The following is a 12,227-nucleotide window of genomic DNA, read 5'->3' on the forward strand; positions in this document are numbered from 1 at the left end:
GATGGATTGTAAAGATTTTTTATTGTGAAAGAACAATAACAAAACCAAAAATAAAGTTTTAATTAAACCACTGGAAAAATAACATTTTTATATTTGAAAATACATTTAACTAAACAATCTACTAATGATGCACTTATAAACAAACATTTAATTAAAGCAATAGTGCAAGCAAAACTAGCAATAAAACAAACCATTGAAATAGAACAAGGTTGGGTGGGAAGCTTCAAGTCACAGTATTGCCTTCCCCTCTGCCTCTTTTTGTCCACTTGGTATCTGGGGTTGAGAGCCATGGTTCAAAATTGTCAGGGGCACTGCTGGGCTCAAAAGCACTGGGCTCCTAGGAGCCAGTGTTCTCTGTGCCTTGAGGTTAGTTCTGAGAGGAGAATGGCCACTGGTAGCACTGCTGTTGTGGTACAGTGGGGAGGAGTTGCTGCTGGTTCCGGTAGTCAGAATTGTCCAGGGGCTGAAGGACATGGCTAGGTCCCAAATTAGCGGCCTGCTTGCCTAACCAGGAGCATGGTTTGAAGCAGAGCATTCTGGCTCAGGATAGCTTCCAGGAGTTGCCTCAGGGTCTCCCCATCCTTTTCCATCTGCTCTTTGACTGTAGCAATGCTGACCCTGGCCACTGACACTGTGTTCTAAGAGAGTTGCATTTCTTTTTCTCCCTAGGTCATGTACTACCTCTGCCTCTCAGCCAGTCTGGTTTTCCCCTGGGAGTCTGCCACGAATTCTGCAAACATCTCATTCTGAATCTTCCTTTTTCTCCCTCTCAGTTGATCAGTCTCTGAGCAGTGCATAGAAGTCCTGTCCTTGATGGTCTAGCTGTTGCAGGTGCTATGGCTATGGGAGTCAGGGCTAAAAAGATCAGTTTCTTATTGTTCATATTCCAATCAGGCCATAATAGCATTTTAAAAATATGTATATATTAATTTACCTCCATGAGACTCTTAACAATCTTGGGAGAACCTCAGAGATAAGTGTCTGCGTTTGAGAAAGTTGCTGGGTGTATTGGGATTTCTGTCTGCTTTGTATGTGCTATTATGCTGTTTGGGAGGTTGGGGGATGGGGCGGGTTGGAATGATGTTCCTATTTAGGTTTTGCAGGTATTTTTGTGGTGTCAGAGGTTATGGTTAGAATGCGTGTCATTTGTACCTTAGTGGGAGTAGTATTGTTAGTGACTTTCCTGGCCATACTGTATACATTTATGCCGCATGTAAATAATGAACTCTAACCAGACTTTTTTCCTGTCTGTTCTCACTATCTGTAAACTGATGAATTTTGCACAAATGAATGCATTTGTTGTTCAAATCTATTATGGACAGAGGTAGTGTGGAGCCATTGGTGGCTGCCATTTTGATGCAGGAAATATTGGAGGGGTGAGTTTCACCTTCAGGACAGATGAAGGAAGGGGATGGGCAAGTGCCCTGGAAACAGTTGATAAATCATGGATTTAGCATGCCACAGAGGCTGATTGCCAGGCAGAGCAGCTGCCATTTTGGAAACATACAGGGGTGCTGAATGGGCAGCATGGGTCAAGGGAGGTAGGGGCTTGATACATGGAAATGCTCCTAGCTCACATCTGCCAACAATAACTGAGGCCAGAGGGCACCTGGAACCAGATCCAGAACCTTAGTACAGACAATAATAATAAATAAATTGTAAAGAGAGGTTCTTATGTGCTAAATTTCCCTCCAGGGATCCAGACAATGCAGGGCAGGAATCTTAGCCTGTTGGCACAGGGCCGGACTGGTCTTCCTTCTGGGTGTCAGGGTCCTGGGAATCAAAAAGACCTTGGTGCTTAGGGGACAGCTCTTATCCAGCATCCTCCTTCTCATTCTCTGATGGATCTGCTGATTGTCCTTGGTGGTAGAACGCAAAAGGCAGCAAATGGTGTCAGGAATGAATTGTACTATAAGCATGTTGAATCTTGTCTACCTATTCAAAAAATTGATAAGTCACACATCCATGCTAGATTGTCTACTTTTGTCCCTTGTTTGAATGTACTTTCTCCTGAGCTGCTTGCTTTCTATCTGGCACTGGTTGGCATCCTGGCTGTGACCCCTCGTGAGCATCTGTTGGGCAGTGTCCACAAAAAAGTCTTTATTCCAGTGGCTGGCCACAAGAATTTCCTGAACCAACACTTCTCCCCAGATGATGATGAAATTCTGGGTCTCAGCACAGCTCCAAGGGTCTGCATGAGCCATGTTATAGAGCTTCTGGAGAGCTGTCAAAGTTGTATTGCAAGAATGATACTCTGAAGGACTCCAGAGTTCTCGATTTTATGCAGAATCAGTGTGGATTGTGTTGTGTATACACAAGCATTTTCAAACTGGATTAACTTGATTTGATCTGGTTTAAATGACTTGTTATAGGCAAGCCCTAACTTTTCTGAAACTGACAAGATGAAGTTTCAACTGAGAGACTGCAGCTATTTGCAGACTCAAGAAGGCAAAGCTGTGTTGGTTTCCATTCTGTTCACTTTTTGAAGATTATCATATACATAATGAATAGAAACTTTAAAAAAAATGACAAATCCTGTAGAAATTAGTGGCTTAAGCCCTTTTACTTTGAAAGCAAAGCTTCTCACTTACCAGTGGTAAGAGGTATGAGTGAATTTTTCAAACCCTGGTGTTTTCCTGTTACTCTAACAGTTGAGTTATGGCTATGGAAAAGTGGTCTCCACTTAAAGTGAAATCATGTTACAAAGAGTGATTTGGGTAACCTTCATCTTGATCATAAAATCTGAATGATTGCTACAACCACATCCATAAAATGGTGAACTTCCATATCAGATAAATTAAATAGTAGCAAAATGGGCATCTTGCAAGGACAGAGTGAATGCTCCTAGACCTTTTATTTCTGGGGTATGTCAGTTGGGTTATAATTGGCTCTAATTAGCACACTTTCCAGCTATAAAATTCTTTGCCTTGAAGCTCAGTGACAATCAAAGATGTGAAATTTCTTCTTGCCATTGAAAACATCAAAAAAAGTGCTTCCAATTTAATCCTTACAACTGAATGCCCAGTGATTAGTTCAAGTGAGGGGCAAACACCCATAACGAATGGTTTTTAGAAAATTAGTTTTTATCTCTGTTGCCAAATAATCACTACAGAAGTAATTTGCAAAAACAAATTTCATTGCCAGTAATAAAAAATGTTTTCTAATAAAATAGGCCAAAAGATCCATTGTTGTTCTCTTTTGTAATCCAGAAATAATCATTGAATTAAAAAAAAATCACTGAGATTTTTGGTATGCTCCCTATCATTTGGTGTGAGAAACACTTTCACTGTTCCATGATCCAGTCCATTCACAAAATATTAGAATTGTCATTAGTCTTTTTATTTCATTTTGGATGTAGAAACTCCAAAATGAGTTTAATCAGATATCTGTTATAATGCATTAATATTTTATCCATTTAATTGTGTTTATAAAATGCTTTTAATCTTTTCAAAGAACCAATACATGTCTTCTGAAACAGAACTATATGGAATAATGTGTCCATAAGGAAATGTAGATACCAAGTTTGTTGTTGTGGCCATGTTGGTCCCAGGATGTTAGAGAGGCCTGAAAAAGAGCTCTTTGTAGCTCAGAATCATGTCTCTTTCACCAGCAGAAGTTGGTCCAATAAAAGATATTACCTCACCCATCTTGTGTCTCTGTAGATACCAAGTGATAGTTTTAAAACCAGTTAGCTACTTCTAATTATTGTAGGCAGTTGGTAGTGATGCCTATTGTTTAGGCTGTTTAATGTTTTCCATTATAGAGACTTTTTTTCAGTTGTGTATAATTTTGTCACCCTATACCTGGTTGGAGTGACATTTTCTGAACTTGCTCTCTGATTCAGACTGAATCTTTTTGAAGTTTCAGTGAAAACAGTTCAATCATTTTGTTTCAGTTTTCACCAAAAAGGTTAATAGTGATTGGACATCTAATATAGTGAATGCCAGTGAAAATGAAGTTGGATCAGAGGCTAAAATAGGGAAAGGACAAATTAAAAATTACTTAGACAAGTTATATGTCTTCAAATCCTCAGGACCTGTGAAATACATCCCAAAATACTCAAGGAGTGGGCAGAGGAGATATCTGAGCCGTTAGCAATTTTCTTCAAAAAGTCATGGAAGATGGGAGAGATTCTAGAGGACTGGAAAAGGGCAAATATAGTGCTAATCTATAAAAAGGGAAATAAGGACAACCCAAGGAATTACAGACTAGTCATCTTAACTTCAGTACCCTGAAAGACAATGAAGCAAATAATTATGCAATCAGTTTACAAACACCTAAAAGATAATAAGATGATGGGTAACAGCATGGATTTGTCAAGAACAAATTGTGTCAAACCAACCTAATAGCTTTCTTTGATGGGGTAATAAGCCTTATGTATTGGGGGGGAGTGGTAAATGTGGTATAACTTGACTTTAGTAAGGCTTTAGATACGGTCTTGCATGACTTTCTCATAAATAAACCAGAGAAATACAACCTAGATGGATATACAATAAAGTGGGTGAGTAAATTTTTGGAAAACCATTCCCAAAGAATAGTTATCCGTAGTTCACTGTCCGCTGGAAGGGCATATCGAGTGGGATCCTGCAGGGATCATTTCTGGATCCTATTCTGTTCAATATCTTCATCAGTGATTTAGCTAATGGCATAGAGAGTATACTTATAAAATTTGCAGACGATACCAAGCTGGGAGGAGTTGCAAGTGCTTTGGAAAATAGGATTAAAATTCAAAATGATCTGCACAAACTGGAGAAATGGTTGGAAGTAAATAGGATGACATTCAATAAGGACAAATGCAAAGTACACCACTTAGGAAGGAACAATCAGTTGCACACATACAAAATGGGAAATGACTGCCTAGGAAGGAATACTGCAAAAAAGGGATCTGGGAGTCATAGTAGATCACAAGCTAAATGAGAGGCAACAGTGTAACGCTGTTGCAGAAAAAGCAAATATTCTGAGATGTATTAGCAGAAGTGTTGTAAGCAAGACACAAGAAGGAATTCTTCTGCTTTACTCTGTGCTGATTAGGTATCAACTGGAGTATTGTGACCAGTTCTGGGCACCGCATTTCAGGATAGATATGGAAAAATTGTAGAAAGTCCAGAGAAGAGCAACAAAATTGATTAAAGAGCAACTAGAAAACATGACCTAAGAGGGAAGATTAAAAACATTTGGTTTGTTTAGTCTGGAAAAGCGAAGACTGAGAGGGGACATGGTAACAGTTTTCAAATACATAAAAGGTTGTTACAATGAGGAGGGAGAAAAATTGATTTTCTTAACCTCTGAGGATAGGACAAGAAGCAATGGGTTTAAACTGCAGCAAGAGCGGTATAGTTTGGACATTAGGAAACAATTCCTGACTGTCAGGATAGTTAATCACTGAAATAAATTGCCCAGGAAGATTGTGGAATCTCCATCATTTGAGATTTTTAAGAGCAGGTTAGACAAATATCTGTCAGGGATAGTCTAGATAATACTTAGTCCTGCCATGAGTGCAGGAGACTGGACCAAATGAACTCTCAGGGACCCTTCCAGTATAATTCTGTGATTTCTAAGCTTATTAGGGAAAAAGTAGGTAGTTTTGGCTATGCTTTGGGGGGTCGGGGGGATCCTAGTTTGTGTTAGAGGCTTGGTGCTAAAATTCATAACATGTCAAATGTATTGAGCATCCCACAGCATCATGGAGTTTACTACAAATGAACTGCACTGATAATGTTACCTTCTACATTGAGCCTCCTACAGTGTTAGGACTCTACAATAGAAGGAATGTAAAAACAGTAGCCAGTCCTTACTACCGTTATCTCCCCATTACCTGTCTCTCACCTAGGGAAAGGGGGAGTGGGTGAAGAGTGTGGAGAAGACCGTGAGTTGTTGTTTCAGCTCTTCCATTACCTGGTGTTAATTTTGTGTACTTCATGGCCCAATAGATTTGGGCCTTACATTCCTACTATAGGAGGCAGGCAAGAATCATTCACCCATTTTAGAAATGCTCCCCACCACCTAGGTGTCTAGATTGCTTCCATGTCTGTGTTGATAAGGTACCTGAGAGGTTACAGAAAGTCGCTTCTATAAAAGCTGGGAACAGAACTCAAGTAACTAAACTGGCAAATCTCATCCATTTAGTCTCACTGGCTTCCAAAAGCGCTCCAAAGTTAGGATATGACACAATTAAAGTTATCCTGTAATTTGAATCCTTTGTGCATGTGCTTTATGATTCAGTGTTTAATTACATTGTTTATTTTCCATGACCGTTGCTTCATTTAGTACCCAGAATGGACAGTAATTGAGGCAGAGGGATGCAAGTAGAGAAAATAAGTTGTTTTGTAATTAAGCAGACTGGGATCCAGGAGAGCTGAATTCTGGCTTGTGAGAAACTGTGCCTGTAAGAGGCTCTGACAAGAACCACTTGGAACCAAGTGGCCCTGAATGGTCATCTTGCTAGAGGAGGTCTTAGACAGGCAACAGCCACAGCGGATTAAGAAGTCTGAGCCCCAGGACATGGCACAACCAGAGTTAATGGACTTCCTGCCACCTGAGTACAATGGTGCTGATGTCTCAAGTGAGGCCTACAGGTCTACGTAACAGTACAGTGCACCTGAGAGACAAATTGAGCATTGTTAGTTTGGTTATAAGTACTTGAAATTTTGTAGTATGCTAATGTTGGTTAATTGCCTGGGAAAGGAAGATGTGGGGAAGTGTACCTTTAAGAGACTCTGGCAAGAGCTAGTTAAAACCAGTTATGTTACTCATGTTAAGCAGTGCTGATCAGTTAAAGCTCAGAAACTGAATGAAGCAGACCTCTGTCAGATTCCATGGCTCTGAGTGATAACTGAACACCACTTGTTCCTTCATCTGCCACAGACTTTATATGTGATGTTGAGCAGGACTATCGTAGTATATATGCATCAGGGGGCCAAATTAAGGTTGTATGGGCAACCTTAATTCTGGCATTTCCTAACTTTTCAGTGCTTGTCTTTACCACTGTAATATTATTTTTATGTCTGGGGGTTTTTTTGTATGTAACTAACTACATGTTGACAAGGATGGTCAAATTCTGCTCTGCAGACAAAAAGGACCAATTTATATTGAAAATTATGGGAGATCCACTGTTGTGTTTGAGGACAGATTTAGCACCACAGAATTAAAATTGATGACAATTGCAAGACTTCATTGTTTTGGGGGCTTTTCATGTGTTTTATTCATGTTATATGTTTGTTTTACAGTGTTATATGGGAGCCAATGGGAGATGGTAAAAAGCTCATTTCACTGGCTGATAATCACTTATTATTGTGGGATTTGCAAGAAAGCTCAAGCAACGCTGTGGTAAGAAAAATTGCTTGTAAGTTATAATATGGCTGAGTATGGTATATAGCAAGCTTTAGATTATTTAGGTTTTGGTTTGACTGGTTATCATCTAACTCAGCATTTTATAAGGATTCTCAAATATATTGCTACTAACTTTTAAAAGTTGTTTTTTTTTACCCAATTTCATTAAAATTAGCATAAGACTTTTTTTCTAACATCCTTAGAGTAGGAGCTAAAGCTTGTGTATTGAGACTACTGTATTGTTAGTGTGAATTAAATATGATAATCCTGGGTTTATGGAAACTTTTCCTGTTGCCCCCACACTCCACAGGCTTTCTCTTCCCTTTCTGGCTGCAGCTGTTGAAACAGGCAGTCTGGTCCCTTTTTTAATTTGAATGTTTCAGGCTTAGGTAACTTTGTCCCCTTTCTCTCTTACTGTCAGGGACTCTAACCCCGACGGCAAAGTTCGTTGTCTGACCGCAAGAGAGACAGGCAACTCCAGCAAGGTCCGATCAAAAGCTCTTTATTGACAAGTGCACGCATCAATAGAGAGCAGCTCGTCTCCAGAGAGAACCAGCCCCCTCTTTACATCTTAGTATAAGCCTATATAGACAGTTCCATCGCATCATAAATTATTCACTGGAGCAACCCACCCCCTTCTTGTAACAACTAGAAACTAGGCACCTTTAGTATACATGCATGCCTAAAGTTAGAAATGTAGGGGAGTTAAAAACAAACAAAGAACAAAACCAGGGAGTGAAAACAAGGAGGCTGGGAAACTAGGGCTCTTATCAGTTCTTCGAAGGAGCTGCCCGAACACAGCACATCTGGTACTATGCCAGGAATGCAGCTTCTCTTTTATCTCACTTTTTCCCAGCGCTTGTGAGACATGCTGCTGCTTCTCAGTGTTTTCCACTCAGGGATTACCCACAAACCTCTGTTAGCCTGACTTTGGTCAGGTTGGCATACCTGGTTTTGTCTGCTATATCTTTATTCAGGCCTAACAATCCCCCCTTTGTCCCTAGAGGACCATAATGGGACTCTTGGGACACATATCCATTTAACAATTGTCCGGGGGAGGCTAGTAAACCATGACCCAAGGTCTGAGTGGAAGTCCTTAAAACTAAAAGTGTGATCAAGAGATATAGCATGGAAAACAACAGAACATTCTTAATAGCTTGTAAATCCTTGTCAATTAAGCCAGAGTGATTAACAGAAAAGCAACATTTTTCCCCGATGCGAGCACAAGCTTCTCCCTAATTTAGCATTCATGGCATTTAGCACACGTTTATTTTGCAAAGTTACTTTTGCTACTTCATCAGTCTTTCGTTGCAACTTTTGGAAAGCGTCTATTAATGCATTAGCTGTTTTTTTAAGCTCTGCAGAAATATTTACAACTGCTCTCTTGAGCTTAGCCACCCACAATCCAGGAATGAGTGCACGGACAAAAGAGTGGAATTCTGTTTGTCTAACAACTAAGGGATTGGGGCACTGACTATAAATCAGTTAGGTATACCAAGTGGTCTAATTTCCCAGATGTTTCGGTGAATAATCCAGTTTCATGTGCATCCTCCCCATGGACCCGTCAGGATTCGGTATGTGGAAGCCCACACCCCCCGGTCCAAATGCTTGGAAGGAGCACTGTAAATGTTTACACTTCCACCCAGAAAATCTTTAGTATATCTTCATGACCACAGATCAGATGGTACTTCTGATGTTTCTGTAAGGGCAGTGGGCCAAGTCTGGTACTCAGGATCACTCCGAATGGCCATTAGCTGGTCATTCAGGAAATTTTGAATCTCCAAACATACTAGATCCCACTGCAATGCCTTCCCAGCCTCAGTGATATTTAATACCATCTTTCCTTGGTGTAGTACAATATTACATTTGTTATTTAACTATTTTAGGTACTTTTAAAAGGCATTGACATTAATAGCATAGGAGGGGATTACATTATTAGTCACTGGAATGGTTTCAATACAGGTAAAATTTCCAGTGGCAGAACAAACTCTTCGGGTACTTGTTATTTAAAATCCAATACATGCTGAAGAATTTATCCAGAACACAGGGCACAGCCTGTAGAATAAACCCCAAAATCCAATCAATACCACATTCCCAAGCATGGGTCCCACAAATTTTTTCTGCCAGTGTACAATTCTTTGTTTCTTCACCAGGGTCAGTTCTTAATGTCCTTTCTAGTCAGGAATTCCTGGACTTTGGCAATTTCAGTGGAGTGAGTGTTTCTTCTTCTTTTCCAAAACAGTCGTGGTGCAGCATCATATAGGGCAGAGGTTACTAGCACATAACCCTGTAATGGCTTTGCTTTTTGTAGAAAAATTCAAAGGCACAATAGATCTGTCGGTGGACAAGGGAGAGGTTACTAGCACGTCACTTTGTACTTTTTCCCTACTGTCCAGAAGACACAGTGGAGCTAGAAGGAGAAATAGGCTAATCATCAGTAGGAGAATTCTCCCGAGTTGGAGGGGTCTTTTTGCAGTGAGAATCATGGGTCCAAACAGTCAGTCTTTGGCACTTCACAGCGGTGTTGGTAGTCATCAGGACTTAAGGGCCTTTCCAGCATGGAGCCAAGGCAGTCTTTCGTTGGTGGACCTTTACATCAATCCCGTCTCCTGGCTGTAAGGAGCGGCAGGGCTGCTAGGGTCTTTGGGTAGTGATTCCTTACCTGTGAGAAAAGAAACTTAACACATTTCATTAGTGCCTGGCAGTGTTTTTCAGATCTCATAACTGCATGGGCAAATTCAAGCTCTCCTTTTCCTGGTTGTTAACCAAGTCTTAACTGTGAGCAGTGTCCTTGAATAGAGTCAGTGTCTTATCTATAGCCTGAGCTTGCTATTTTATTTTATTTTATTTTTTCAGTTAATTCATTCTGTTCTTTGTCCTTCTTGGCTTCTTTTAACCTGCAAAGGAAACTTTCACTTTTTACTTATACACCTCTTTCCCAACAATGAACACCTACACATTGTCATTATACAGTACATTAGTCTTATTATTTAATGTATGCCACATATACCCTTTCACTAAAATAACTTTATTACAGAACTTTGGAGCAACAGGCCAGGACAAGCACACCCACTTTGAGGAGTTCACTTAATACAACCAATAGCTTCCCACCATCCCCAGCCCTCTGGCTAGAAATCTGAGGTAGCCAGAAGGATCCCATGTACAATATGGGGAGTGGGTTAACTTTTCATGTCTTTGCTTTCAAAGACTGTTGGTATGCAAATTTTAACAACAATTTTTGCAATTAACAATTTCTTTGCCTCAATTTATTTACAAACATTTCAAAGACACCAAGAACTTTCCTCTTTAGTATTTTTACAAAGTTCAACTGCTGTTTTCTTCAGCAACTACAGAGTTAACTTCTTACTCTCCCTTAAATCACTTGCTTGTCTCCCAACAGCCACTTTTATTAACTCAAATCACCATTCCAAGTAAGTCCTGGGTATTTGAAATCCCCATGCTTACACTTACTTACTCCTTCCTTCCACTACACCCTTAAAGTTTTCCAACCTGTTTTCCAATCTCTCTGTCTGTTGCCTGCCCGCCTGGGCCCGATCTTGCTTTTCTCACTGAACCGTCCCTTCCATAGGCACCAACTTGTTCCACTACCAGTTTAGCTAGGAGGGTGGGCTTCTCAACTAGCCCCCACCCCTCCTGGTCTCTTGCCTTAGACATTCTTACTTACAAAACTACCTGAGTCCTCCTTCATGAGGCTTGGCACCTGAACGAAGACACATGGCCCATTGGGCAAAGGCCATTTACTTAACATATAAGTTAAAGGACTATTCTTAGAGGGTTTACCCAGAGACTCATTCATCTGTTTGACACTTAAACAGAAAAGAGAATTACACAGAGAGCAGAGGGAATTACAGTCTAAGCCAGACTTTCCCACTTCTATACACTGACTGCTACAGGGGACGGGACAGAAGGATCTCAATTCGACCTCAGAGCTCTCTCGCACACATGGCTTCCACTCCGAGGAATTATGAACGAGAGGTTCAGTTCCGCCTACACTCCTAACACCCAAATGAACAGAGCAAAAAAAACCAACAGTAACTGGTTAAATAGAACAGAACCAGATGGTGTTTCCTTATCCTATTAGGACTCACTTTTACTCATGCAGTTCTCAGCATATAACACCAACAGTACCAAGCAAAGCAAACACAAAATAACAAGGGTAAAACAAATAGATGGTGTAAATTCTGCAGGGCTCCCCTCTTCTTAATTGCTCACCAAACTGTGACAAATTTCTGTTACCAATCTATCCCTCGTGTCAGGTGATCAGGCTGACACTACAGGATCGTTGGGGGAAGATAAAGAAAACACACCATATAACTGAATTTTAAAGCTTCATTAATAAAATAATAAAACAACAACGGAGAGTGTTGGGAATGCTCCCACATCACTCAGGAAAATATTAATGCCCCAAGCCCGAAGCTCCTTTCATACTCACACACGTACGTTCAGACTGGCCACTTCTGTGTATAATGTTCAGAGGAGGGGGAGAGGTGGAAGGGAGATTATCCTGTTTACAGCTTGTCCAGAATTTCCAACATGCTTCTGCTCTTGGGAGGGCTGTTCTCTTACACCCTGGAATCTCCTGCCGCGTCTCTTTCAGAGATTCCAGTCCAGGTCGGCTGCCTGTGGCTTCTTTGGTGTCACCAAGCCACACCGACTCCAGGGTCACAAAGGCACTCTGTTGGATCTTACTGGACAGTTAAGCTTTGCAAATGTAATTTCAGTTCTGTAACTTGTATTTTCTTTGCTTTGCCTCTGTCTATATTTTTTCCTTCACAGCCAGCTGGGGCCGAAAGCAGCCCCTCCCTGCACCAAGCACAGTCCGCGCCGATTCCTGACCCTGAACGCAGAGCAACCCCCTCCTTCCATCCCGGGACCAA

General features: G+C 40.8%; 1 protein-coding gene across 3 annotated transcripts in view; it reads left to right on the plus strand.

Moving 5' to 3' along the window:
* Positions 1–12,227, plus strand: part of EIPR1 (EARP complex and GARP complex interacting protein 1) — a 169,828-nt gene that overhangs the window by 124,506 nt on the left and 33,095 nt on the right. For all 3 annotated transcript variants that reach the window (XM_030555501.1, XM_030555499.1, XM_030555500.1), the window contains one exon: positions 7,227–7,326. In XM_030555501.1, the coding sequence (XP_030411361.1) occupies positions 7,227–7,326 (100 nt within the window). The remainder of the gene's footprint in view (positions 1–7,226; positions 7,327–12,227) is intronic.

Source organism: Gopherus evgoodei, chromosome 3, assembly GCF_007399415.2.
Source record: "Gopherus evgoodei ecotype Sinaloan lineage chromosome 3, rGopEvg1_v1.p, whole genome shotgun sequence".
NCBI lineage: Eukaryota > Metazoa > Chordata > Testudines > Testudinidae > Gopherus > Gopherus evgoodei.